Source organism: Etheostoma cragini, chromosome 7 (genome assembly GCF_013103735.1).
Source record: "Etheostoma cragini isolate CJK2018 chromosome 7, CSU_Ecrag_1.0, whole genome shotgun sequence".
Taxonomy (NCBI): domain Eukaryota; kingdom Metazoa; phylum Chordata; class Actinopteri; order Perciformes; family Percidae; genus Etheostoma; species Etheostoma cragini.
The window spans coordinates 7310783-7337684 of record NC_048413.1 but is presented as its reverse complement, the minus strand read 5'-3'; the positions used below and the strand labels follow the sequence as shown (position 1 = coordinate 7337684).

Genomic DNA, 26902 nt, shown 5'->3' with positions numbered 1-26902 from the left:
GCCAGTTAGCACACCCAGGGCCGGTCTGCCTCACACCCCCCGGCGCAGAAAGATTTCAGTTGGGATGACAGCTGATAACAGCCCCGGGATATAAAGTTACCGTAGCAGCAAGCCATAATCATTACAGCAATCTGAACCAGGCCAGCACTTAACTCCAGTGCCGGGTGTTAACGACGCTAACGTCAGTTTAATGAAGCGTCGGGAAACACCATATCAGACCCATGTCAAAAATAATGTATCATTAAATGCAAACATCTAGTAGAAAGTTCTAGTAGAAACCCAAAATACAAGTATGAACCTGAAGATGAGCATAATATGGGACCTTTAAGTAAAAACAGCAATATGTGTAAAAAATACTGTTACAAGTTCTTTAAGAAAAAAGGTATTTGCATCAAAATGTACTTAAAGTACCAAAAGTAAAAGTAATATTTATGCAATGGCTCCCATTTCAGAATAATATATATTATATCACATAATTATAATTAGCGATCTAGATCTACAACTCCATACTTTTAACTGGTAACTGGTTCTCAAATAAATGTAGTGGTGTAAAGAGTTCAATACTGGTTTCCAGTATAATACAATGGAAATACTTAAGTAAAGTATACCCCATACAGTACTTGAGTAAATGTACTTTGTTACTTTCAACAACTAAGCATACTGTAGCAGTGTAGTTTGAATTAGTCAATGACCATAAGACCTGGTGGGCTTAATTGCAGATTGACCTGGTTTTGGCAGGGCTCTGATTAAAGTGATACCCCCCTCTGAGTCTTGCCCCACTAAGCCCTTATTATACTACATCACATTAACATGCTGTCCCTCGATATGTTCATCAAATATCTGTCCATCCAGGTCAAAGAGGATGAATAAAATGGGATTACAAAGATCAAATATTAAAGTGCATTTTTACTGCTTCTTACACCCTATAGAGTGCAGAAAAGTAAGTAACTCTGCTGATTCTCCTCAAGGCTGTGAATACAAAGGGAGGGAACAGTATGAGCCAAGTTTGGAATACCTTCATCTGTGCTTTTAGTGGTTGTATTAAGCTTCCTTGTCATGCAATCTGCAAACACAGAAGTTTCAAAAGAATCCTCTCCTCATGTCTGACTAATTGTACTGTAAGTCTGCGGCACCTACAGATGGTGTGTGCTGCAGGGATAAAGGGTGACAACCCAAGCTCCAAATTCTCCTTTAATCCCTTTCCCTTTCAACTCCCACTGCTCTACTCAGATCAAGTCAGATTGTGAGAAGCGTAAACCCCATCCCAAGTGTGAGAGACCTTATGAAAACCAATCTGACGTGAATGAGATTGTGTCCACTTTTAATCACCACCAAGCTCAACTTTGTTCAGTTTCTAAGTTACCAAAATATCCCTGGCAGGTTTTCCACGTCAGTCGTTCATTATAACAATAAGACATGCCAAAAGGTGGCCATGCAGATTCTGACAGCAACATAGATATGATAGGTACTCTGTCTTGATAGGACAATTTAAACAAAGGTATTAAAATGATGTCCACAAGCTTCGCTCTTTATATTCTGAATCTGCAATCATAGACATGTAGTCATACCTGTTAAGATTTCCTCCAAAGAAAAAAAACTTATTTGCTAAAAAATCTTTCAGTGAACCCGGGGAGAAAGTAAATGACACCTTCTTGCAGTAAATTTAACAAAATCTATTGCAAAAAACTTCATAGCAGACTAAAACTTACACTTCGGAAGAGAAGAAATCTGCACATTTTGGCTTACCTTTATAAAACGCCTACAAAAATAGATGATTATTTTTAGCCAACACTAAAGTAAAACTGGCTCATTGCAAAGGATGACATAAACACAACTGGATAACCATTAAACGTAAATCAAGGACTGGTTACTGACTTTCTAATTCGGTGCCACATCCTATGTGATGGGGGGGCTTTTGACAGTGCTGTGTTTTGTTTGCTTTGACGGAATTAGACTTGGATTGAGGAACTGTCATCAAGCTGACAATTTCCTGCTAAAAATAGATTTGTATCAATGGAATCTGGCAAAGATAATCATCCCAGACACAAAGCTCTGCACACTCTAATTACGTAGGTTAAACAAAAGGAGACAAGAATAAATATCAAAGTAACCCTGCAAGTAGAAAGTCTAATACATGAGTGATTAAATACAGACAGAACCCCGAGCAAGTGTATTCCAGGCAGAAGCAGGTGTAGAAACAAGATGAGCAGAGACACAAAGATCAGAGAACGGTCACACAGAGGTCCCCCCCCCCCCCCACCCTACTGCTTCTTCTCCTCCTACCTTGTGGAATGGTGACGTGGTGTATGGGAGTGTAGGCTGGAACAGCTGGGGCTCTAGTGTTGCAGATATCCGAGGGTCACTCCCATCTTGTTTCCTACAGTCGGACAGATGTGAGGGAGCATTCAGTCAGAAAAGGTCAAGCAAAAGGACAACAAAAAAGGACTGACTCAGGAAATGTTGCTTGTCTTTTCTTGAGCAACAGAATGGAGTGAGGTCTGGCATTGCAATGGCCTTAAAGCCTGAGACTCAGGGTTTCCCGCTACTGATGTTTTGATTAAATGATCTACGTTATCCTGTGATTCTGTGTTACTGAGAAGTTCTTTTTTTCTTACTTCTGTCTCTAGAAAGTGAAACATAATAAAGTGGGGAAATCTGACATGGTTGACATTTTAAAAAACAAAATAAGACCTCTAATTTATTCGACTGTTTAAAAGAAAAAGAATTAAAAAACCTTTGCATGCAATTTAAATCAATTATGTTCTCTCTGATCATGTGTTTTGTCTAAAATGCATAAATAAACAGTATGTGGTACACACATTCCACCCAGTTGTTTTCCTTACCCTTCTATTCCTTAATGTTTTCCTTGAGTTATGACTAGCACACAAAAAGTCCAAATATGGTTTATTCTGTGTTTATAATAAAAAGGAACCGTTGTTCATTAAAAAAGTCTAATCTATTCCTCTAAGCAGATGCTTCATTTATTTTAGTGCATGAGCTGCTTTTCACAAATACTTCAGGAATCTAGGGAAACAATACCAATGGTTTCACATCTATTCAAAAGGAGCATCTCTCTTCTCAAACCCAAGTGAGTAGCACACTGCTAGTGCAAAACAGAGCAATAGTACGCTCATGCATCCTTTGCTCTAAACTCATTATCTCTACCAGGATGGCTTTACCCCCACAGGACCACTGATTGATACCCCCGCTGAACATGGTGCCCTATTGACACTCACAACTGGCCAGGATGCGCAGCACGCTTTCAATTTGCTTATTTGATCAATTCAATCAATTTCAAACACATAAAGTGATTGATTGCTACAAAAGTGAATCTGAAATATTCTACAGCAGCCGAAATGAATTATATCTACAAGGTGAGGTGTTCTCCACCAGCCAAAATGCACCAAGCTTCACATGCAGAGAAATATGCAATGTGTGTTTCAATGCATTCCATAACTCAATGAGATGAAACTTTTGAACAATTTGAGTAGATTGTGTGGCTGTCTGTGCTGACACAGTGATACGTTATAAGAGTGAATGTATGGAGCGCCGTTGGTCTGGTGCTGAGGATGTAGATAAGACAAGCTGCTCAAAAAGGACAGTGACTGAGACGGAAATCTGTTCACATTCACTTTTAACTTAAAAAAAAGGTGAAGAAGAGAGAGTTTGAATCATTAACACACAGCGCTGCCTAATATTTCCCAACTGCATCCCCCAAATGACAACTATTAACCTTTTCTCAGCAACTAAATAAACATGAATAAATAAAGAGGCAGGAACCTCAGCAGCAGCTCTCCCATGGGAGGACAGGACACGGCAGGGCATCAGCTGCCTAAAACTCTTAATTAAAACTGATACACAATAGATGGATGCAGGACACATGCACATACAAGAAAGAAAATGCTTTTGTTTGTAACAGTTGGTTTAAAAGTAGATATTGTGTAAAACTTGTTCACATGCATCTGTTTGTTGTAGTGTGTTGTGCGTACAAAACACAGTACATAATAACTACAGCCTCACATATTTTGGTGACAATACATGCCATCTATTTCCCACTAACACACATGAGAGTAAAAGTGACAGAAGACAAGTCCTGCCCAGTCCAATACAAACTGTCCTTCATCACAAGCATGTTGCGCTGCACACATTACACACTGCTGTTCACACACACACCTGCCTGTTCTGTGTGGCATTACCACGTAAGCCCTCCTGTAGATCAGTTTGCATCACTAAGCCACAGCTTCATCCCAACACCACAACAAATTACATAACACACCCCAGCTGGGTAGCGATGCAGCACTGGGCGACCTGATGTCCTGCGTGGAGCGGAGCAGCAAACTTACTTGCATTGGCAGCTGGGCGCTCCCTGGGAAGTCCAGACAGTGACCGGCACTTTGACAAATGACTCACTATCAACGCTTCTCCTCTGGTTAAGCTCCTCCTCTCTCTCTCTCTCTCTCTCTCTCTCTGTTTTCTGCTTCTCTGGATTTTTTTCTCTTCTCTCTCTTTCTTTCCCCAGCTTCAGTCACCTTACTAGCTGCTTTACATCAGTCATTCAGCCATCACTCTCAGATTTTTGTGAGTATCACTCACTCCCAGCATCCTCTGTGCTGCTAATCCTCCTCCCTCCCTCACTCTCTCTCTCTTCCTACTCAGTCCCCCTCTCTCTCACACACATACACACACACACACACACACACACACACACACACACACACACACACACACCCACACACACACACACACACATATGCGCTCTTTACTTGTCACTTCCTCATCTCCACCCTCTCTGTCGGCTCTCAAGCTCACCGCACACACATGAAGACAAAGGCATATTTTTGGGGGCTTTTCTGCCTTTAATGGACAGGACAGCTAGGTGAGAAAGGGGACAGAGAGGGGGAGGACATGCCAGAAATAGTCAAAGGTTGGACTCAAACCCTGGACATCTGCGTCGACGCATAAACGTCTATGTAAATGTGCGCCTGCTCCAAGAACTGAGCCAGCCCGGCCACATGATGTGGTGCTTGTCCGTAATAGGGACTCTAAAACGCGCACCCACCCCCAACCACCAACACCGTCTCCACCTTTAGCCCCTTCAAAGCGTAAGACCCACACCCCTCCCCCCATCATCCATTTTGGGTAAGAATGAAGTCTGCCGCTCAGACGTGAAAGGAAAGCAGAGCTAAATAGGGTAACAGGGGTTGCCTTCAATCCCTACACTGCCTCATGAGCCAGTTAGGGCTGTTGCTGTGGCAACCACATCAGCCAAACGTGAAAAACAAAAAATAACACCCAGATTCAAATTCATGTTCATTATGGTGTGATTTGAATTAGGTGATTATATCCAACATTAAGCTCCCAAAGGTGAATAGAAATTGCAGCCTCCTTGATTCTCATTGTGCAGGATGAGGAAGCATGCGTGGAAATGTTTTTAATTACTGTAATGAGTCTCATTCAACCCCCGGTGAACATGTGCAGTTCCTCCACCACGCTACCAACCACAGTTTCCAGCAGGCCTGTGAGTAATGTCACCAATCTCCTGCTAAGTCCCAGCTAAACATTATTCTATGCAGCAATTGCGTTGATTCATCCGTGCGGTTACTCAATGAACAGGAAGGTGTGTGTGTATATGTGTGTGTGTATGTGTGTGTGTTCTGTATGTGTTTGAGATGAAGAGCTAACAAGGGATTACAGCACACTCTACTGTGATCCATTAGGAGCTGGGTATTGTGTCACAAAAACAAATAATCCTCTCACTGTCCAAAGCTTACTGATAAAATTGTAGTATATCACTGGACGAAGCTTTAATATTGTCCAGATTAGCAGTAATTTGTAGAGACTTCCTGTTGTAGTGGGATAATAATCCTTCTATCTCTCTTTTCCACCCTTGAGCAAAGACTTGACATCCTGTTATATATGAAAAAGCAAAAGCTCAGGGCGAGGGGGGTTGTGGGGTCAATGAGCCACAGTGTGAGGCCTTTGTCAATAGTGCTTAGATAAAAAGACATTATCGGGCAGGCAGATTTTGCACGTTGAGTGATGTTTTAACGCGGATCACTGCAGCAGGCTCCTATCAAAACAAAGCAGAATGATAGTAGAACAAAGAAGGAAATCCTGAGCCATAGGGTGCTTTATTAGTTTTGCCTCCTGTGAAGAAAGATAGTTTTAAATTGAGAGTAACTTCCCTGCTGCAATGTCCTCTACAGAATCCCAAAGTACATCCCTTCCAACCGGCCCCCGTGCCAGGGATTCCCATCCCATTAGACCGGTAAAATACCTCTCCCCCATCCTCTGAGGATTGTTGCTCTCCTAAAAATCTTCCCCATCTCCCACCCTCACTCCGGCTGGCTCACTTTCAGCTTTTAACAGCCGTTTCTCCACCAAGATGACTTACTGTAAATAATATTGCAGGACACGGGCTCAAAGAACCGGCTAAAGCTGGAGCCTATAATTAAGGATCATGGCGAGCCTAATCAAGAATCAGGAATTGTTTGTTCATTGTTAATCAAGTTTTAACAATATAATTATATTAAATAATTATATAAATAATTGTATACAATGTATTCAAATTTATACAAATTAAAATCAAAGTTCCTCCTGATTCATGCTCATGTCGTTATGCAGGGCAAAACAAACCTAGCAAGCAGCTAAGAATATAATCTGTATGATTTGTGTGTGTGTGGGGGGGAGGGTAGTGTGGGGTGACCCCTAAGGGCAGTTAAAGGTTTAGGATCTCCAATCACAGACACATTATACACCAGCAACACATCAGAGGTCTCTAGCAGGCAGGAAGGCTGCTATCCTGAAATATGAATGACTGGTTATTTATGCATAAGCAGCACCGAGTGTCTCCCACAGGTTGTGATTTAATTAGCGGTGGTCGATCTCAGGAGGTAGAAGGGGATGGGGGGGGGGGGGGGGGGGGGGGGGGGGGGGGGGATTAGGAAATGCAAACAGCACTGAGCCGCAGGAGTCGGTTAAAAACCGCTCTGAATTCACAAGCTGTGAATGTACAAGTGTACATGAATGCATCATTCCAGCAGAGTTTACTGTCCTTACTTTCAACTTCCTTTCCGCACAGCTAAAGGTAAGAAATATTAAATATAATATTAGAAAGAAATATGATAGTGCCAGGTTTTCATTTTTATTTTTTTTACCATGGCAAAATATGGTAAATCATTTCACTTTTTCACTCGCACTACCTAGATATTATATACAAAAATATAAATATGTGGAGTCACTGAAGATGCTCATTGTTCCTGTTGCCAAATGTTGGAATACGTAAGAGGTCTGAAAGGTTCTCCTGCTGTTTCTAGATATGTTGAAACCCGCCTCCACTCACTCTTAAACAAATTCTCTGTGTTGATCAATCCCAGAGATTGTTTGCAAGGCAAAGTAGGAGTGCCAACTGCCTCCTAACTTTAGAAGAAACTTTACATCCCCATCAAGGTTTCTCTGCAGTACACAAGAACCCCACTGTGCCTGTGATTGTGACTGGTTTGATTATTATGCAGAATTTTGGTCTTGTTTTTGAACTGGATAATTTGGCTACAACATTAGGGGGAATGTGAAGTTGATATAAAAAGTAAGAATGTCCCTGATGACGTTAATAAGGACCTCTTTCTCTCACAGTAGGATCTCTTCTGTGTAACCAGCTCAATTGGTGACAACATAAAATATTGTCCATAATTATAACAGCCCTAAATCTTCAATCTCGTGTTTCTTAACAGAGCAAATTGATCTGATGGTGGCGCTCCATGAGAAGTTAAGGGATGACCACGGGTATTTATTCATCCTGACAGGGACACCAGGGACAGAGTCTGTGAGACATTTCATGGCAATCTGTACACAAGTTGTGGAGACGTTTACGGGAAAAATTCAACAAACTTGTGGTACAAGAGTAAAAGTGATGTGTCTCATCCATTGTGTGACACATTTTAATGTCAATCTAACCAGTAGCTGATATAGTTTAGCCTGAGGAAAGTGAAAACCAGACCAACATTTCCATGGTGGCTTAAATGCTAATTTCTTCTTGGTGTTATACCGCTATTACGTATTTGTTGCTGTATTGATTGTCTATTCCATATTCATGTTTAACAAGTTTACTTTTATGTATGCACCAACCCCCACGGCAAATGCCCTGTAAGTTACTTACTTGGCAATAAATTGATGGCCAAGATTGATTCTGAAAATGGGTTCAATTCAGCATATGAATAAATTAAAATGGATATTTCTAATGATCTGTGAGTAAAATGATACCTCTCCTCCTCATCAGCTTCCATCTACTGAACCAGAGGTTTGATCTCAATTCATTTATAAGCACTGTGTCGACAAACCCCAAACATGAATCATTTAACAGGCAAGCTGTTTATATGTGTGTGTAACAGACTTCAGAGGTCAGACATGAACACATTTAGCGATGCTGCTCACTGACCTTGTTTCCCCTTGTCATCATATATTACAGCGCTGACCCTGAACAGCTCAGATATTAGAAACCAACCTCCCTGTTTGATTTTTTTGAATCCGTCATGAAGTAGCAACACCTGCTGCCTCACCTACTATCATTCCTCCAACAGCCAGAGACACGAGGAGCAATGAATTACCCCCCTGACCCACTAACAGACCCAGATGTTGCCCTGTTGTCGGGGTCATCCTTCCCAACCCCCCCTCAGACTGACCCAAAGCACTCGAAAAGTGAGAATGATTGTCTCTGCTGTGTGTGCAGCTTCGATATGAGCCCCAAGGCAATCTTTCCAGATAAAAAGATCTGATTTCCACTCCAAAATTATTTTTTTTATTGTTGTGGAAGTTCAGCTACATAAAATACTGTATATCATATGTAACACAACATTTAACCATTTCCTTTCTGTGCAATAGTTATTTATTTACTATTTAATAGTTAATCATTTCATTTCATTACAGTGCAATATTTATTTGTTGTTAACACTTAATTACTTTTCACACAATGTGTATACAAAGCTATTTTATGTATGTATATAGTTGCTCTCAGGACTGTGCGCCAGGTCCCCCCCCCCTCTCTTTTTTCTCTGTACTTCCTATACTTTATATTCTTATATTTCATGTTGACATTGTAAATGGGTTGCTTCTATCGTATTGCACAGGTACTGCACTTGTGTATAATGACAATAAAGGCATTCTATTCTATTCTATTCTATTCTATTTAATTCAATCTTCAAAGCCAGCTTTATCTTATTCTGTGTGCAAGGGAATTAACAAAAAACTACTCCAGGACTTCCCCAAGCTGTTATGGAAAATGCAAAACCTTTTTGTCCTTTTTGTCCGATAGCTATAAAAGTCCCCGCTGCCACAACTGCAAATGTTGGACAAAATACAAAAAGCCTTAGAAGTGGTTTGTTTCCCACAGAACTGTACAAAGTCCTTTTGTATTAAACAGTCAGATATGGATTCCTATTCAGTAGTTCTTATCAAGACATTAGAACACATCAACTGTTTTACTTAAAGGTATGAGCAATTTTTGCCACTGTATTCATGGGAATAATAAAAAAAACACTACATTTAAATTCTACATGCTTGGAAATAAATAAATTCTAAATAATAAAATATCTGTGGGATCGGATGCACGTGTGAAGAGAATCCTTGATGGGTTCTCTTTTGAGCCCACACGTCCCTTGACAGCTGGCCATATTCAGTATGCATTAAAAACCCAGGTACAGCATGTGTTTTTGAATAAAGCATGTTCACAATGGGTCCTGATTTCCAACTTGTTTATCTTTCACAATGTCACTGTGCAGATATCTTTGGAAACCGGGGGAAATCCCAGTGATGCAGATGTGCATTTCCAACGACAGGCTGGTCACTGCAGAGTCGGTTTTTGTTCTTTTGTGTTTGATATTAGAGCTACCAAGACCATCCAAAGTAAGATCATGCAACAAGTTTCTCTCTCTTGGAAGAGAGAAACCAGGAGAAATTTGGGAAATATAAAGTCCTTCTCTTGACACTGGCTTATCACACTGTCGTCACCATGACAGGTGTCAATAAACAGACTACCATGAGGGATACACACATCCTCAAATGTAAGCTCGGGGATGCAAAACATAAGGAATAAAGACCCAGGCTGCCTCTTCAACACCTGAATCCCTGTCTTCTGAAGACACTGAAGCTGCAAGAGACTTTCTGAAGACAAAGAAGTGAACTTGAAACAAGCTGGCAGAACAACTTTGCCAGTGAAAAGCTTCAAGAATCAGACAAAGTAAAAAAGGAATGTCCTGTCAAAGTTGCCTGCCTGGCACTCATATCAACCTTCGACAGCCTGCTGTCATTAGAGCTTCAGGGCTTTCTTTTTTAGACATTGTGTGCTGTTGCTGGATGGTGGATGACATGTTAGGATTTGGATTATTGAGATGGGTAGAACCAGGGGCGAGCATGCCACTAGTGCTAAATTTGGTCAGACAGCAAGAGACTCACAGAGAGACAGTCTAGGCTGATCTGGCATGACAGTTTGCTCTCCCACTATGTCCGCTCTTCCAGACAACTCAGCTTGACACACACAGATGAGCGTGCACAGGCAAACTGACACTCAGCCCGGGCTTCACGGCGCAGCGGTGGGCACATGTGCAGAGGAGACAGACGGAGGATGATGCAGAGTGACATCTCTTGGGAAATGAATGAACACAAACAGAGGACTGGGAACAGTAACACCTCCTAAGTGTTTATGGGCAGAAACGGGACACAAAGGATGAAATAAGCCTAGAATTAGAAAGCATCATAAAAATAGAACGGCGTGTAGGATCACACAATCTGGAATAAATAGCAAGTAATACCCACTGAGTAAAACAACAAATATTTGATCACTCTAAAACACACACACACACACACACACACACATTGTCTGTGTCATAACTTCCACATGAGGAAAATTACGATAGGACTACTGCAGACCGCACCTGGACTATGCATGTTTTCACCTTCTTACCACTAGAGGGCAGAGAGCAGGGCAACCAAAAGCAAAACAACCATCAAATGGTGCTGAACCCTTCTGCTCCAACTTAAAGCTTTTCAGATATGTTTTTTCCATATATGAACATACTCCGCTTTGAATAATACATAGTGTCTTGTGTGGTTTTACCCACAAAAATGTTTTTGTGACCTGGTTAAAAACAAAAACAAGATTGAAATATCCAGAATCTATGAACAAGCAAAACTGGTTCATTTCAGGGGGGGGGGACTTTAGTTCTTTGCTGCTATATATAGATATACATTGGTGATGGACCTCTGGCAGCTCATCCTCAAGGGTGGCATTCACAATAATCAGTCAGCCCAAAATCAGCCGGGGGGCGAGGCGCATAGAAACAGCTGTTTAAGCCAGTTTGCTGCTCTGTCTTTCTCGGTTTTTATAAGACACCATGAGGCATTCAACCACTTCACAGCATACAGTGCTTCTACTGGTATATGTGGGGCTATTTACAGATTAAGATAGAGACAAATGAGGGGCAGTCAGTTTATAAGCGAGCATAATGTTTGCATGGGGGTGTTTTGAATTAAACGTCCCAGAGTTATACCAACACACCAACCTGATTGATTGATTGATTGACTGATTAGTTGATTGATTGATTGATGATGGCGCTGTGGACATAGCACATGACTTTGGTGTGGGAAAACTGGGCTCAATTCTCATCAACCAATGTGTCCCTGAGCAAGACGTTTAACTCGTAGTTGCTGCAGAGGTGTGCGACCTCTGATTCATAGCAATTGTAAGTTCCTTTGGATAAAAGTGTCCGTTAAATGACATTGATTTATAGAGATAATCCTTAGTACTTTGCCGCCGCAGGGTTGGTTTCATTAATCATTCCTTAAGTGTTGGTATGGGGCAATTTAGGAGGAACGCGTGCATCAGGCACGTAAATTGAGTTGACAGTTGAGTCATGCAGTTGTCATCAAAACAATCTTCAGGCAGGGTTAAAAGAAACTCACCAGAATTTTCTTGGCCTTCCAATTCGGAAAGGTGAGCACGGCATTTTGCTGGGTTGTGCTGTTACAGTTTTTGCTGTGAGAGGATTTAGCTCACTCTTCTAATTTCCAGTCCCATCTTGTGCAAACTACAATACCTGGAGGAAGATTTGGACTTTGGCTGTCCCAGTTATTTTTCTTTTTATCTAACTTTTGTCCTTAGGCTGAACAGAATGAAGAATCCTTTCACCAAAGGTTGTGTTGTTAGAAATCGTTTTGCCTGCTGGGTATGACCACTGATGATGATGCAATACAATTCAAGGTTTGTTAACACAGTGGGAAGGATCGTCCAAATTCATTCAGCAGTGTTAGTTGGATCCCTCCTTTCTTTAAAGAAGCACATGACAAAGCAACAAGGCTTGTATGACTCGGCTGAACTCTAAATGTATTTTATTTTGCAGACATCACACTGCTCTCTTCTTTCTCTTCCTCTCATGTCATCTTATCCACTCACTCCCTTTTTCCTTCCTCTTCTTCAAGCCCACAATTCTTGTATCCCCTGTTCTGTTTTGTATCCTCTTTTAGATTCTCCAGTCTGCTCTCCTCTTCTTTTTCACCGTGATGTGCAGTTGTTCTGTTATAGCCTGCTGCAGTCGTAGCCCGATGGCCAGACGCCAGTCCCTGCGAACAAGCCAAGCCACTGCTAAGTACTGCAGGCCTGGCTGCTAAGAGAGATCCTCCTGTATCTGTATTCCAGAGGGAAGGTGTGATGATACTGCGGCGAGGAACTGTTTAACCTGCTGCAGTCAGACAGAGGGGGCTGAGGGCCAGAGACTCGTGCCACCACACCTAATAGAGTGGTCGATCTGCAGTGGCAAGAGGTGTGCATGCTCAGCTCCCTGCCTGCCTCCATGTGCCACACACAGCAGCACTCCAACCTTGCCAGCATTGCAGATAAATCAGCACGGACTGGGTCTCTGTTTCCCCACTGCTGCCCGTCTGCTCTACGTTTCAACTGGCTCATTCATCTCACTTTCACTCTACTCGGCGGACTGGTTCACACATTTCAAACGTACAAGGGCGGTCAGAGTCAGTTGCATTGAACAAATCTTTTGGAGAGCTTTAGGAATTCTAATCTACTGTGTATGTTTATCATAAATGAAAACCTGATAAACATTTTGAATGACAAAGATTAAGAAAATGGCACTGTGTCAACATGCTGTAATAATTTATTTTCTGACAAAAGTAAAAAACTGAAGAAAAACTCACCATAAGCTTCTGGCCTTGGAGAAAGTCTTGTCCACTCTAGAAACACACACACACACACACACACACACACACACACACACACACACACACACAGTACATCTATTATAAAACAGTTCTAATTAACTATTTTTAGTCTTTATTTCTTGGTAATCTGTGTCAAAAACTGCTAAAATACACTGAAAATGGTCAAAAACTTGCTTGGCAAATATGTTAACATCAAGGTGAGGAATTTAACATTTAAAGCCAGCTATATGCTAATAACTTCACAAAGATTCATAGGAATTCAAACATAGATATAAATTAGAATCCATCAGCACCAGGTGGCATATGATGGGGTATTAATAGTTTCCATGCTCTTGTCTGCACGCACCTAAATCTACCCAGACTAATAATAATATAAGAGTAAAACAACACAGAGTAATAGTGGGCCATTTGTTCCACTTACAAGATGTCCATTGAACTGAGAGAGGTTGGTTACGCAGTGGGCTGGGTTGCCCTGAAATAACCTCTGAGGATGAAAGGATGATAACTAGCCTGGTGTTTCTTGAGACAAAATGAGTCTTGTCCTGGTTTGAAATCACACTATGAGGCTCATTACTCTCTGTCAGTCGAGAATCGCCTCTGGATGAACCGATTTCAGCAGTTATCACTGCCAACAATAACCAGATGAGGCAGCGATGGAAACTCAGAGATGCAGAGTACCGTTTCTGCCAATAGATGGCACCGTGTGTACAGGAGAAACTTCATATCTGACAGGTAAAATTCACAAAAAGATATGCTTTCCTTCTGCTCATCACCCAGAAAGCCATTTATTATGATTGTTAAGTCCATAAGGACAGGAGTTTTGACAACCTGATACACAAAAAGAACAAATACTTCTTATAGGAAAACATCCGAATCGTAAACTAAAAAAACTTTTGGGATGCAGCATATGATTTCAGTGGCAGCAACAAAGTGGACATTTAATACTGATAACGATTGGCTAAGGATAGTCGATAATGATAACTCTCGCCTAGTGATTTACTCTTGGCTGTGTCTTTGTCTCTTGTAATAGCTGGTGGTGGTGACACAGGGAAAACAGAGGGCTAAGTACGTCTCTTAGGCTAACGCAGCTGCCATATGTCATATATTAGCCCTTAGAAATTTTCAGGATAAGGCAAATACATGCTACATAATCCCCAAGCTGTCAATTAGATTTTCAGTTGTTTTCTCCCCCAGCTGTTGTCCCTGTGGCTGTATGTTCGACTTCAGCCCTCAAGCCAAAGCTGCTGACTACTGTCCACCCTGTGTAGAGCTCACACCTCTTACGCATCTTTCCCCGGACATGATCAGTTTGCACAACACAGGAACACCCAGAAGATCAAACAACAGATCTTACAGTGTTTCTTGCTAAATGAGAAATAAGGGTAAAAAGCAGACTAATAGGTGGACAGGCATGCCGGTAGCTGTACGAGGCAGAACAAAGGCATAGTGGTGCCCTGAGCTAAATGCTAGCACCAGCATGCACCATTTTAGTTTACATGAACTTGCAAATGTCATGACAATCCAGCCAATGGTATTCTGGGAAATCAGAAAGCGATGCAGCAATAACGTAACGTCATTTTTTTTTTTTGAGTGTACTTTAGATTACCACCTGTGTATGTTGAGACTCAAACACCAATTTCTGGCCAAGCAAACGGCTGATGCAGATATTTAATCATAATTAATAATAACAATAATTATAATAATAATAAACATTTGCATTAAGCAAGCATATTTGTCCACTCCCATGTTGAGAAGAGCATTTTTAAACGTGAAAGATATCCATTTTAAAGTACATTTTATTCAATCAGGTCCAAAATGATGGCCGACACTGCCATCCCTAGAGTTATGATACTAGAACGGCTAAAATCCTAGATACATGCCCTAAAGTCAAGCTACAGAAGGAGGTCCTGATTTTTCCTTAATCTAAAAAGACCACTTAAAAAGTTTCATTGATTGCACAAAAATACGTAACTTTTGGACAAAAAGTAACATAAGTTTGCACTTCTTCTTTTTGTTGAAAATGAAAGCTTAAAGCTTCCTCCTTCTCAGAAAACTGTGTTGGTGAGAGGAAACAGGCCCTGGGGGTCTGTGTGTTCAGTGTACTGTGGAGTCACGAATCAACAGCTTGTTACAGTAGGACGTCGCCTGACTCCCATAAGTGCAGATGATTGCTGATTATCAACCCCGGGTCCCCACGTGACACACTGGCTGAGATAGATTTTGTGGCACCAGTGTTAATTTCACCGAGTCTGACAGACACGTGTGTGCAGATAAATCAGAGCTTCATCTTAAGTGGAAAGCATACTGCCCGTTGGGGGAGAGCCAACATACTTATGGGCCGTCGGCTCTGCCCTTGTGAAGCTGAGTGTGTGGAGAGGAAAGCTGTTTTCATTTGTAGCCTACTGCATCACTAAGAATAACGTTTTCTCAACCTCATCCTGTGCTGCTCACCCATTCTCAGGTTTCATGGAATTCTCTCAAAATGAAATCAACCAGGGTGTGTCAAGATTATTGGATTAAGGCTGCAAACTGAAATACTAAAACCAATACAGGAAATTTGCAATAAAAACGTACCGTTACCTACAAAACCGAGCATAATACCCAAGAGCTGAGACCTCGTATCAACATATTGATTGCAGTGAGAAATATGCTCTCAAACCTTTTTTTTTGCTTGGGTTATAAAGAAACAAAAATAACTCCATACACATTCAAAGGTTGTACTTATCTAATCTCTTGCTACAAGTCAAAGAAGTTGATATAATGAATATACAGTAGAGGCTACAGGAAACGCTGCTTGCCTTCATTCTTATCAGTCACTTTGCATTCAACAATTTATCTGAACATAGTGAGTAGTTTGGGTTGAAGTACAGAAAATTGTATGTGTAATAATAATAAAAATTACTCTTTATTATTTTTCAGTCAAAGCAATTGCTAAATAAATCTGTCTACACCAAATCATCAAGAACAATCATTCACTTTTCCCATCAAAATGAAACATGAGAAAGAAAGCAAACCTGGACTAAGCGGAGTAGCGCAAATAGAAAGCGAAGCCGCAGAGCCAAAAACAGCAAGACGCAAAAAAAACAAGGACTATTCTGTCCTTCTCTGAGAGAACAACGTTTGGAGCAAACTTAAATAGGCTATAACAAATTTGCGTGTGCTAATGCATTTGTGGGCTAAGTCATATTTGCACATTCAAATCTGACAGTGAGAACCGTTTGTGTAGTCTAGTTTAAGAAAGATTAGATGAACCAGAGCATTTAGGAACGCATGGCACAGCTTCTCTCTCAGCTAGGTATCAACCATGAGCTGGTTTCCATGGAAACAAATCTCAGTGAAGGATAAGAAGGCTCAAGGCGGGTCCCAGAATCCCCAGGGCCATCAAACTTCAACTAAATCTGACTGTAACTCCAAATTTCCTAATTTCTTCTCTGTTAAACATTTTCTTCACTTTAGAAATTGGCTGAGGCCTGCGGAATATATCAAGTCAGCCACCCAGCTCATGGCAAGTAGGTCATCAAACAGGGTTGAGGAGTCAGCCCGGATGAAATCCAGCTTACAGCAAACAACTTTGATGTTCAGCTACTAAATCTGCTGAAGCAACAGGTTCTTGCAGTGCTAATTCTATTTCTGAAAAACATATGAGAGGCACACACACACTAACCAAATTATCATAAAAGTTCAGGACTATACCTGGACACATAGTCACATCACATCAGCCATTCACTACAGCCCGTTGGTATTTCACTTCTTAGATCCTCGCTGTTTGTTTAAAAAGAGGTATAATGCTAAAGGATATGTTCAGTGCTGTTGGTCTGCTTTCACACAAGTTGGAGAGACATTTATACTAACTGATGTTTTGAAATAAATGCTAAGAACATGATGTCAGTGAACCCAGCTTGTACAGAAATTATTCCTCTTCCCTGCAGCTAAAACACATTTTGGTGGAATCAGTGTTACACCCAGTTCACCCAGCATGAGTTCAGAGTATGCCGACTAAAGTTTTTTGTGGGCCTTAATACTCTACAACCAAAACAGGAGTGTCACAAATGGTTCCTGTGGTCCACCCAATAAAGACAACACCTTTATTTTCAATTTTGAACACACTGCACTATAGAATTAGCATTTAAGCCCTACTTGGGTTCAACTAGACTATAGAGTTACTACAATAGCAGCTCTGTGAGTCTGCCCTTTTAGACCCATTTGACATAAACGCTAACATCAGCATGCTAACATCTAGAATCTAGATGTAGCACCTTAGTTTAGCATGTTGCCACGCACACTGGAAATGACATTTGGTCTAAAACCAAAGTTTTTCCCTAACTGCAATGTTGAGCAGATGATTGGGCTGAGTAAAAGGAGTTACAGGATCCCCAAAGTCATTACATTTTGTTCAAGCGGGTTAGGGTTATGAATGTGCGTGCAATATGTCACGGCAATCCATCTGAACTTTGTTAGTGACATTTTACAGAAAGTACAAAATGTCAACCTGCTTGGTACAGGATAGTCCGGGGTCACCAACGTCAGTAGGATTCATCCTCAAAGGATCATGAATGTCTGAGTAAATAGTCATGACAATCCATCCACTAATGGTGGAAATATTTCAGTCCAGACCAAGGTAGTGGACTGACCAACAGGCAGGTGGATGCCAGACCAATTGCAGTATGTGACCCTATTCAATTTATCTCACACTAACACCTACATACAGTAAAGACATGCTAGGATCTGACTCGGCAGTTAGCCGTGCACTACGCTTCAGGATAGGAACTGAATACTAGGGTTGGGGAACAACATTTTTAAATTGGATGTACCTTGTTTTTCAACAATTTTTATTAAAATTAATTATTCTCCCTTTTTTTTTTTTACCAATGATTCATCTGAATATTGTGTTGTTTATAAGGTACTGACGGCTACTACATATATTTGTTTACAACTAAAGAGGCCAAAAAAGGAATTTGCAGAAAATACATATTATGTACTTCTTTACAAATTAAATTGTGCATTCTTCTTAGAAAACAATGTGTTTTTAGAAATGTCTCATACTATTGCTTATGGTAAGTTAAATTGACAAAAACATGAATGTGACCAAATCTAGACTGTATGGTGTATCTCAACCCACGCACACTGAATGAGCCCATTGACAAAAAATGAGTGTAAACTTGTTGAATGTCCTCATTTAGCTACAGTACAGTAGGATACAGTGTATATGACACACACACACACACACACACACACACACACAAACACACAGACACACACACACTAGTATCACAGATATGCTGAAGTAGGCACAGCAATATCTATCCCATCTACCAAACAAAAAATCACGTGTTTTGTGTTGTCAGTGTTATGGTTAATGTTTCTGATGTTGTGTAACTCAGACTCACGTTGTTTAATTTAATCAGCTTAACATAATTTAAATAATCTTTTTATAAGTTTATTTGTTAATTTGACATATTAAAACTATACAATAAAAGGACAATTTTCAAAATACACGCATGTTAGTTTAGGTTTCTGTGTAACTCCTTACCTGGTGAGTCTTTTGTTTCACAGTCACTCCTTGTTTCCTGTTGTTTCCTTTTATTCAGGAACATTTCTGCTTTCTAATCTGCTCTCCTAATGAAATCGACTGTTTAAGCAAACAGCTGCTTCACATAAAAAGCTTTTATGTGCAAACCAGTGGAGGGCTTTTCTTGTAGCTACAGGAATTGTTGACATAATAAGGTAAGTAACTTACTGTGACCAACATGCTGTCTGATAAAAATCTGGTGTACGTCAAGATAGAGATATTTCTAGGAAATAGTTTTTTAAGAAAGAATGTAACAAAAAGATGCAGCCAGAGGTGAACTGGTTATATAAAGAAGAGCAGGTAATTTAAAAAAAGAAGAGAAAGAAAGAAAAGACTTTAAAATCTAACTCCCTATGCACACAAGGACCGCTATCTACCTGGGCTTATATTATTAATGTCCTCATAAATGACCTTATCATGCCAGAGTCGACCAGTTGTTGCTCTCTTGTCGGTGCTATTTTTTTATCAGAACTAAATCATTTGTTGATAATTTTACTGTGCCAGGAAGCATAAAGTTGCAGTGTGTGACATGATTGGATTTGCAAAGTGCAAGACAACAATGAGAAAGGGTTCTTATTCTTATCAGAAGTCAAATTATTCAACACTTGGTAGCCCTGTGAGCATTAGATAACTAACTGCAGCTCACCAGGCCCACCCCATTCGTCTCAGTGGATGGCTGTTTTGCCATCATGAATGTGAATGTCAATGTAAATATGCAAGGTGGACTGACTGAGTAGACAATGAAGAGCCCTCCGGTTGCTCTACAGCTCCTGTTTGTTTTGCCACTGCCCTTAGAAAGGTACTTGAGTGACCTCCTGTTCTCAAGTAGCCCTGCCTGGAGGTCTAATAATCATCTTTTGTCAGCAAACATTTGCTTTGTATAACAAAAAGAGCCTCTCTGTGTTGTCTTCCTGTACAATATTCATGACAATGAGCCTTGGACACTAGATAATCAAAAATCATCAGCGATAGAAGTCTCTTCTTTTTCAGACAGCACTAGGTAAAACAGAACAAAGGTTTAAGTAAAACCTTTGTTTTCTTGCATTTTGTTGGAGCAACAAACTACACAACAACTTTGAAACATGGTTAGATAAATCTTGAACAAAATCACGCTGTCATTAGGAATCAGTTTAACACGGGGAGACACCTTTCTCCCAACGAGGCTGTAGTCTTGTTAAGCTGACATTTCTAAATCAGCTGACCATGAATGCCAACTACAACTCAGGCCTGCTAAGATTTCAAAACAATGTGTCTTTCCACTGGGTTGTTTTTGAACATGCATTCTTTTAATGTTTCTATGCAAACACTTCAACATACAGCAACATTGTTCATTTGAACTGAATGTGTTGCCACTGAGGGAGCATTCCGTTTATTTAAGACACAGCTCATATGTCTGTATTTACTTAATGACTTAAAAGTTTATGAGGAAACAGACACAAACAGAAATAAATGTCATTTTTTCTTCTTTTTTTCCCATTGGGGCCATCTCTAGGGCTTGCTCATGGGTGAATGTTGGATCTCCGTAAGTTAACGGTGTCTAGACCAATAAAGAAAAGTGTCATGCCACATCTTCTATTGTGATATGGCGCACTATATCAATAAAATTCACTTGACATACACAGTATGTAGCTACAGAATATCTGTGTGACGTACAACAGACATGTTAGAGCCGATCCAAAGGACAGGAAATAAACGGGTATGAAAGCTTAGTGTTGCAACATCATAGTCACACTTGATGGAACATATCTGCTGCCAAATTACAGTATCCAGTAATAAGAAAGGCCATAATAACATGCTCAAAGCAAGACAAAGACTTAAAACATAACTAATCAAATTAAGTGGCAGCTCAATAAATATTTGATGCCAAAATTAAAAAGCATTCAGCTACAAAGAAAGTCCGATCTACAGAGAACAGAGGCACTGAGTTCCCAGCCAGAGGGATGCAGGGGGGCAGAGTGTATCACAGATCACTCACTGATGTAAGCAATCACACTGACCTATCCAAATGCCAAGTGCAAAGGCATTCAATGCTGCTGCTGAACAGAAAAGCAAGTATTTTGCTTGCACTGGCTAAAGGACTCTCTAGAGGGAACAAGCAAACAATTGGAATTAATTAGAAATGTATCCATTGGGAGACCGCTTAGGGGCATCTAATGGAGCTGACAGGTCAATCATGAGCCCATAAAACTGATAAATCAAGTAATCCTGCTATATAAAATGTTAACTTGATTTATTTTCAGCCTTTAGGATGTATGTTCTCCTTTGCTTTATTTGGATATGCCATAATACCCCATGAGGACAAGGGGTGGTAGACGAGACGCCTACTGGTGCAGAACTGTTGCTGAGAGTAACAGCTGTTAACCTTTGAACGTAAACGCTCCACCAAAACAAGTTCCTTCCCGAGGCTATTTTGCAGCAGCACCATGGCTCTCTCCGGCACTTAGTGCTGCCCATGACGATTGTGATTGGTTTAGAGAAATGCCAATTAACCAGGGCACGTTTTTCTCCCATCCTGGAATGCTGTGTGGACTAGCCAGACCCTCCTCCGCAGTGCTATGGAGGAAGGTCTGGCAAAGCGAGACTACAAGAATGGCAACTAACTTGTTGTCTTACCAAATATAAGTGGTTAAAAGTGTATCCGTCTTTATTTTCGATATTAAGCATACCAAATGATATAGTTCTTCCCAGGAAACTTCATAGGAAATGATTTCCAAACTATGACCTTTGATAATACATATGTATAATGTATCTGACCACACATTGACAGCAATTACAAATGGGCCACTATGCCAAAATCATCCTACAGCTACTGTCTCCACTAGATGTCAGCTAATGGCATTCCAGTCTTGACATGACAGACAAAAAAAAACACAAAACCTTTTCCCAAATAAAGGCAGTCAGACATGCAGTTGCATTGGGGCACCTGTTCACCTTTTGACCATTAAAAAGCTCTTTGCTGATTGTGCGTCTGCTGTCCAGTACCCTGTAAAGTCTGAAGTGGGCCATATAAAAACACAGAGGACATGAGTGCTTACTGACACACAAGTCGTATCCGTCATACTCAGTAATACTTGTACTGTAACGTGAACCTTACTTACTTTTCACTTTGTTGTTTTTGTCACCCTGTCTTAAATGCTTCTACATGACATTACTGTACAGAATATAACCCTCAATGACTCATCCTCAAGCAGAAAGAGCAGCATTATTAGGTCCAATCTATGATAGAAAGCCCCAAAAATGACAACTGAGACATTTCTGACAAAAGCCGTTATAAATCAATGACATTCCAGTGCAAATGGCACAGACATGCAGACACAAATACAGACACAGAATCTGCACAGTCATCAAACAAGGATACAGAAACACATAGACACACATACAATCACAAAAATGACACCTGTGTGTTGTAAAAAGGTATCAGTTGTTCAATGATATTAATCAATCCTATTACAAATTATTAGGATACACAATCTTACCCTCCATAGGCTCCAAAAGTGAAACTCCTCTTTCTCTGCGGCATGCCGGCTCACGGATAGCAGTGAGTCAGTCAACTCAATGGAGCCAGCACTTGTGTCACTGCGCTGACTGAGCATGTGTGTGTAGAAATGTGTGTGTTCGTAAGCTTTGCCTGCCGTCTGAGCTCCACACCCGCAGCCTCGGCTAACGTGCCCTGCCTCTTCCTTGCTCACACGCCTCCTTCACAAGCACGGGGAGAAATGGCAAGAGGATGAGGGAGGAAAAGGGGAGGGAGGGGGGGGCTGCTGACCATGCCAGTCTCCCAGGGAACCAGGAGTGTTAGTGGCAGCCTTTCTCCCGTACAGGCTACACGCTATCTGTTATTCATCAGGACCACAGAAAACACCATGGAAGGTGTTGGCAACTGTAAAAACCCCTAAAACCACCAAGCACTGCCACAAGTCCCAATACAGTTGGTTACTTGATCATTCAAATAAATAGCTGCAAGCAAAACCGGGAGGAGTTCTTGGCATAGTGAGAGTTCACTCAGAACAAGTCTTGCAACACTCTCTGTCACTGGAAGACAGCTGGTTAAACAAGATGTAGACATCAGACAAACAGGCCAACATTCTTTACAGATGTCCTTAGCTCCACTCCTGCACAGTGGAGGTAATGACCTCGGTGAACAAGTTTTTAATCTGTTCAATCATCTCCCTCCTAATTGTTTCACTTATAAGCACATCACCTCTGGTGTTCACCCTACAGGAGTTATCCTACATTCTAATTAGCCGTATTGATAAAACTGAGTAAATGTCTGGACACTGTTGAGTTTGATACACTGGCAGCAGTGACATCATTACGGCTGAAGGATTGCAGTGTGTAGCATCAGCCAGCTATCGGATAGACATTCAATCCAAGGCATTTGCACTATGTCGGATGAAACAGACTCGCAGTGTTAGGCAGGACAGAGTCAGCTGTGTCCGATGGGAAGAGCAAAGTTTTTAGTTGACAGCTGTTAATTTGACCCTAACTCATGACTAAATAAAATACCACCAACCCAGAACCTTAATCTCCTCAATGGACCCACGATGTCTTCATCACATTAACTGCAAAGCAATCATAGTAAATGAGCACTTCATTAATCAATGCGACCACCAAACAAGCACAATCACTCTGATAGAAAATTACATCATCTCCACACAGTTACAGCACACATTTCCTCTCAGAGAGCTCTTTTCTAAAACATTACAGCACAGCATCAATGTCCTTGGCTGACTTTGTTGGTAATAGACTGCACTTTGTCTCTTGGCCATGACGTCATTTATCTGACCAGACAGATTTTTGGAAGATAGAGGCTTCATTGATTATAGGCATTTTAGCTTTTAAACCATGCAATGGGCTCTAGGGATGCAAATGTCTGTCAGTCTGTCTGGCGGTCAATTCACCATTTAAAAGAAACTGTTAGGTGAACATCATGGCAATCCATGTATTTTTATTTAACCTTTATTTATCCAGGTAAACTGTTTGAGAACCACTTCTCATTTACAAACATGACCTGGCCACTTGAGACATTCATGGTTCCCAGAGGATGAAGCTTCCTTACATTGGTCATCCCAGACCTGTCAATAAAAAACTATTGCCATCATATTTGGTACGTTCATGCCCCTTGAAGGAACTGCCATCCCGTGTTGTTCCAGCCCAGATGTTATAAAAGCACCCTATGAAACACAGCAAATAAAAACATTTGTTCAGTTAACATCCACCTATAAATAATGCCACAGTATAGATCATGGTAGTTATCCATACTAATGGGTAAGTTGTACAGACAAATGCATGGAAAGGAGTATTATTGATTTAGAAATTGAATAAAAATATTTAAAGTTGCTAGAGTTTAAAAAAAAACAACTAAAACTGTTCATTCTTATCCAGCACGAAAATAAATCCTTAACCAAGCGACCAGCTCAGAGCCCTGTTGCTTTAAATAAGCTGAAAAAAATCAGAAAACCACTTGCTGTGTTCTTACAAACAGCTAGCTGTTCTTTCTATCTTTGGCACTGCCACTGCCCAGTTTTACTTAAGTGTCACTGACTCTATTGATTTGTGGCTTCAGTCTTGGTGCTACCTTCAGCCTTCAGTCCTGTCTACTTTCACGACAATTCAATTAAGTAAAGCAGGCGTGTGCGAGCCATCTGAATGGGTGCAGCCCAGACAGAGGCCTTTAATCACATCACCTCAGGAACAAAGCCCTTCCCTGCCAGGTCTGGCTCCTCTTGTGTCTTAAAGGAAGTGGACTGGCAGGAAGACCCTTAAGAGGACAAAGGCAAAGCAGATCCCGCCCTGATATCCACGACGTCAGACTATCAGAAACTACTGACATTGCAACACCAACAAAACACAGACCCAGACAAAAACAAAACACGCTGCACATTGCTATTCCATAAACAAACATTGATACATGCCATCATATCAACAGGTGTAAACAAATGTGGAACGTCTCCTCCCACTTGATTCTGTGACTTGCCCTGCACTGTATATTTTCCTTATATTTCTATTGGATACAGCGTATAAAACAATATTTACAACATAGTACAATATAAGTCTCAATTTTGTTTTTTCAGAATGAACAATTCACTTGTTCGCACTTAATAACACGGTGCACAGAGGGCTCTCCAGAGGAAGGGAAACAAAACTGAGCCAAGGAGCAATAATCTTTAGATGCAAAATGGCCCACATGAGAGGCATCTGAGAACAAGGTGTTATCTGCCCATCAAACTTTATTTGTAATCAATGTCACTTTGAGGGCCTTGAAAATGTGTTTTCTGATGAGCGTCGTACTCCTACATGAACACAAAGTTTCCTTTGTCACATCTCAGATGAGAGTCCGTGTTAGCATTCAAGGAAACATGCAGTTGGTTCATGGAAGTCAGGTAGGCTACATTTAGTTATGAATATAATAGTTCCCTTGAATCAGGATCCTGTTGGTCTCCTGCCACATGTTTATCTGAAGTTAGCCAGGATGAAGACTGAGCCTCATCTCAGATGAGATGGGCTTAACTACCACTCAAGTGGTTAAATTGAGCCTTGACTTATTTGGGCTTTTAAAAACAATTCTGAAATAAATTTGTACGCCGTAATCTATTAACAAATACTGTCTTTATCTCAATTTCAAACAACTGAAATAGCATAGTGTATATGTTTAGGGAATGCTGTCTCTACTAGAACAAAATTAAAAATGGAAGTGTGATTTTTCGTTACATGGTTATAATTCAGGTTAAAAATCCTCTATGCGATCATTCTTATCTTGGAAACCACATAAGTGGTAATATCCAGATTAATTTTCTGATTGAGTCAGGAATACATGTTTAGCACACAAAATCAGGTAAGGCTATTGATTTGCAGGTAGAAAAATGTCAAACATTTAAAACTGGTCAATTTGACCCGAATACCATTGGAATACTTCAACTAGGTACAAAGTAGGTTTTAACTAGTTGAAGTTATTGTATGTTTGTGGCTGTAAATATTTGGGGGGAGGGGGTTGGGCAGTCAATTTTTTTGGTTTGGAGTGGACCTCTACTCTAAAAAGGTAGACGGTGAGCTAGTGAACAACCCGTTAAAGAACCGGGTTAACTGTTCCACAACATTTAAAGTGTATTGGATATAAAAACACTGCTTATGGCCACTTGGACTCTTGGCTGAACAAGGGTAACACACACACTTGGATATTTGGAGCGGGTGAGTTTGCGGAAAAAAGGCGTGTCATACAAATATTTGAAGGGAGTGAATATTCAAAGAGCAATTGTGCTTTGAAGCATGAGGAAATAAGCTGAGCCGTATCTGGGCGAGCACTTGATTTTCATTACACTTTTACAATTCCAGTAGCTGGCTGAGCAAAAGAGTGCATGACTGTGGGCAGGGCAGATGTGATTATTAAAAGCTGTAACTATTTGTTAGTGTTGGGTGGTTCAAATTGCCTGTCAAGTCCCACAGAACAGAGGAAGGTCTATTACTTGACTTGACGTAACTTTATTGTCACCTCAAAGAAACTGAAATGGTTAAAATGTTGTATTTGCTTTGTAATTCACTCCTCACTTTTTCTTTGGCGGATGCAGAATTAGCATTTGTTTCTCATCCTCTGCCTGCTTTGGATACAGACTTGGGGAGTAGAGTCCTCTGGCAGACAGCTGAAAATTACATAGTTGGAAAGAAGTTACAGTACGGGTTACTGACTGTCTGACTGGGAGGAGTGCAGCGAGCCTACTGAAGCATCCACCTCCCGATGAGGTCACGTGCCCCTCGGGCCCCTGGGCCCCGCTACACACAGCCTCACACACACACTGCGGCCTTTCATTAGAGGAGCAGGATATTTTGGCGGACACAGCCCAAGAAAAGCCGTGTTGTTGCAACGTCCTCAAATCGCAAGAGCCATATCCCACTTTACGTTCCACTCTATTGAGCTTTGAATGCAATTAGCAGTTCCCTATATCGATCCCAGTCTTCTCAGGGCATTGGTGAGAGACGGCTATAATGAGTTGGCTATTATTGTTAGTCGTTATGCTCCTTTTTGTTTTCATCCATCTACCTCATTGTTTTTCAAGATATTTTTAGGCCTTTTTCCTTTGTGAGAATAGCTGAAGAGAGACAGGAAATGGGAGGGAT

At 40.8% G+C, this 26902-nt stretch overlaps 1 protein-coding gene across 21 annotated transcripts in view; it reads right to left on the bottom strand.

The window, feature by feature from the left end:
• LOC117947368 (rap1 GTPase-activating protein 1-like) overlaps window positions 1–22490 on the bottom strand; it is a 43574-nt gene extending 21084 nt beyond the window's left edge. For 6 of the 21 annotated variants that reach the window (XM_034876215.1, XM_034876209.1, XM_034876211.1 and 3 more), the window contains exons 1-3: window positions 22267–22489; window positions 13198–13233; window positions 2284–2377 (exon numbers count right to left, since the gene is read on the bottom strand). In XM_034876215.1, coding sequence (XP_034732106.1) covers window positions 2284–2377; window positions 13198–13233; window positions 22267–22310 — 174 coding nt within the window. In that variant the 5' untranslated portion in view covers window positions 22311–22489. Of the gene's footprint in view, window positions 1–2283; window positions 2378–4276; window positions 4622–11952; window positions 12403–13197; window positions 13234–22266 lie in introns of those variants that run through there. The other 15 variants (XR_004657225.1, XM_034876208.1, XM_034876210.1 and 12 more) reach the window with 10 other exon arrangements.
• Window positions 22491–26902: the final 4412 nt, after the last annotated feature.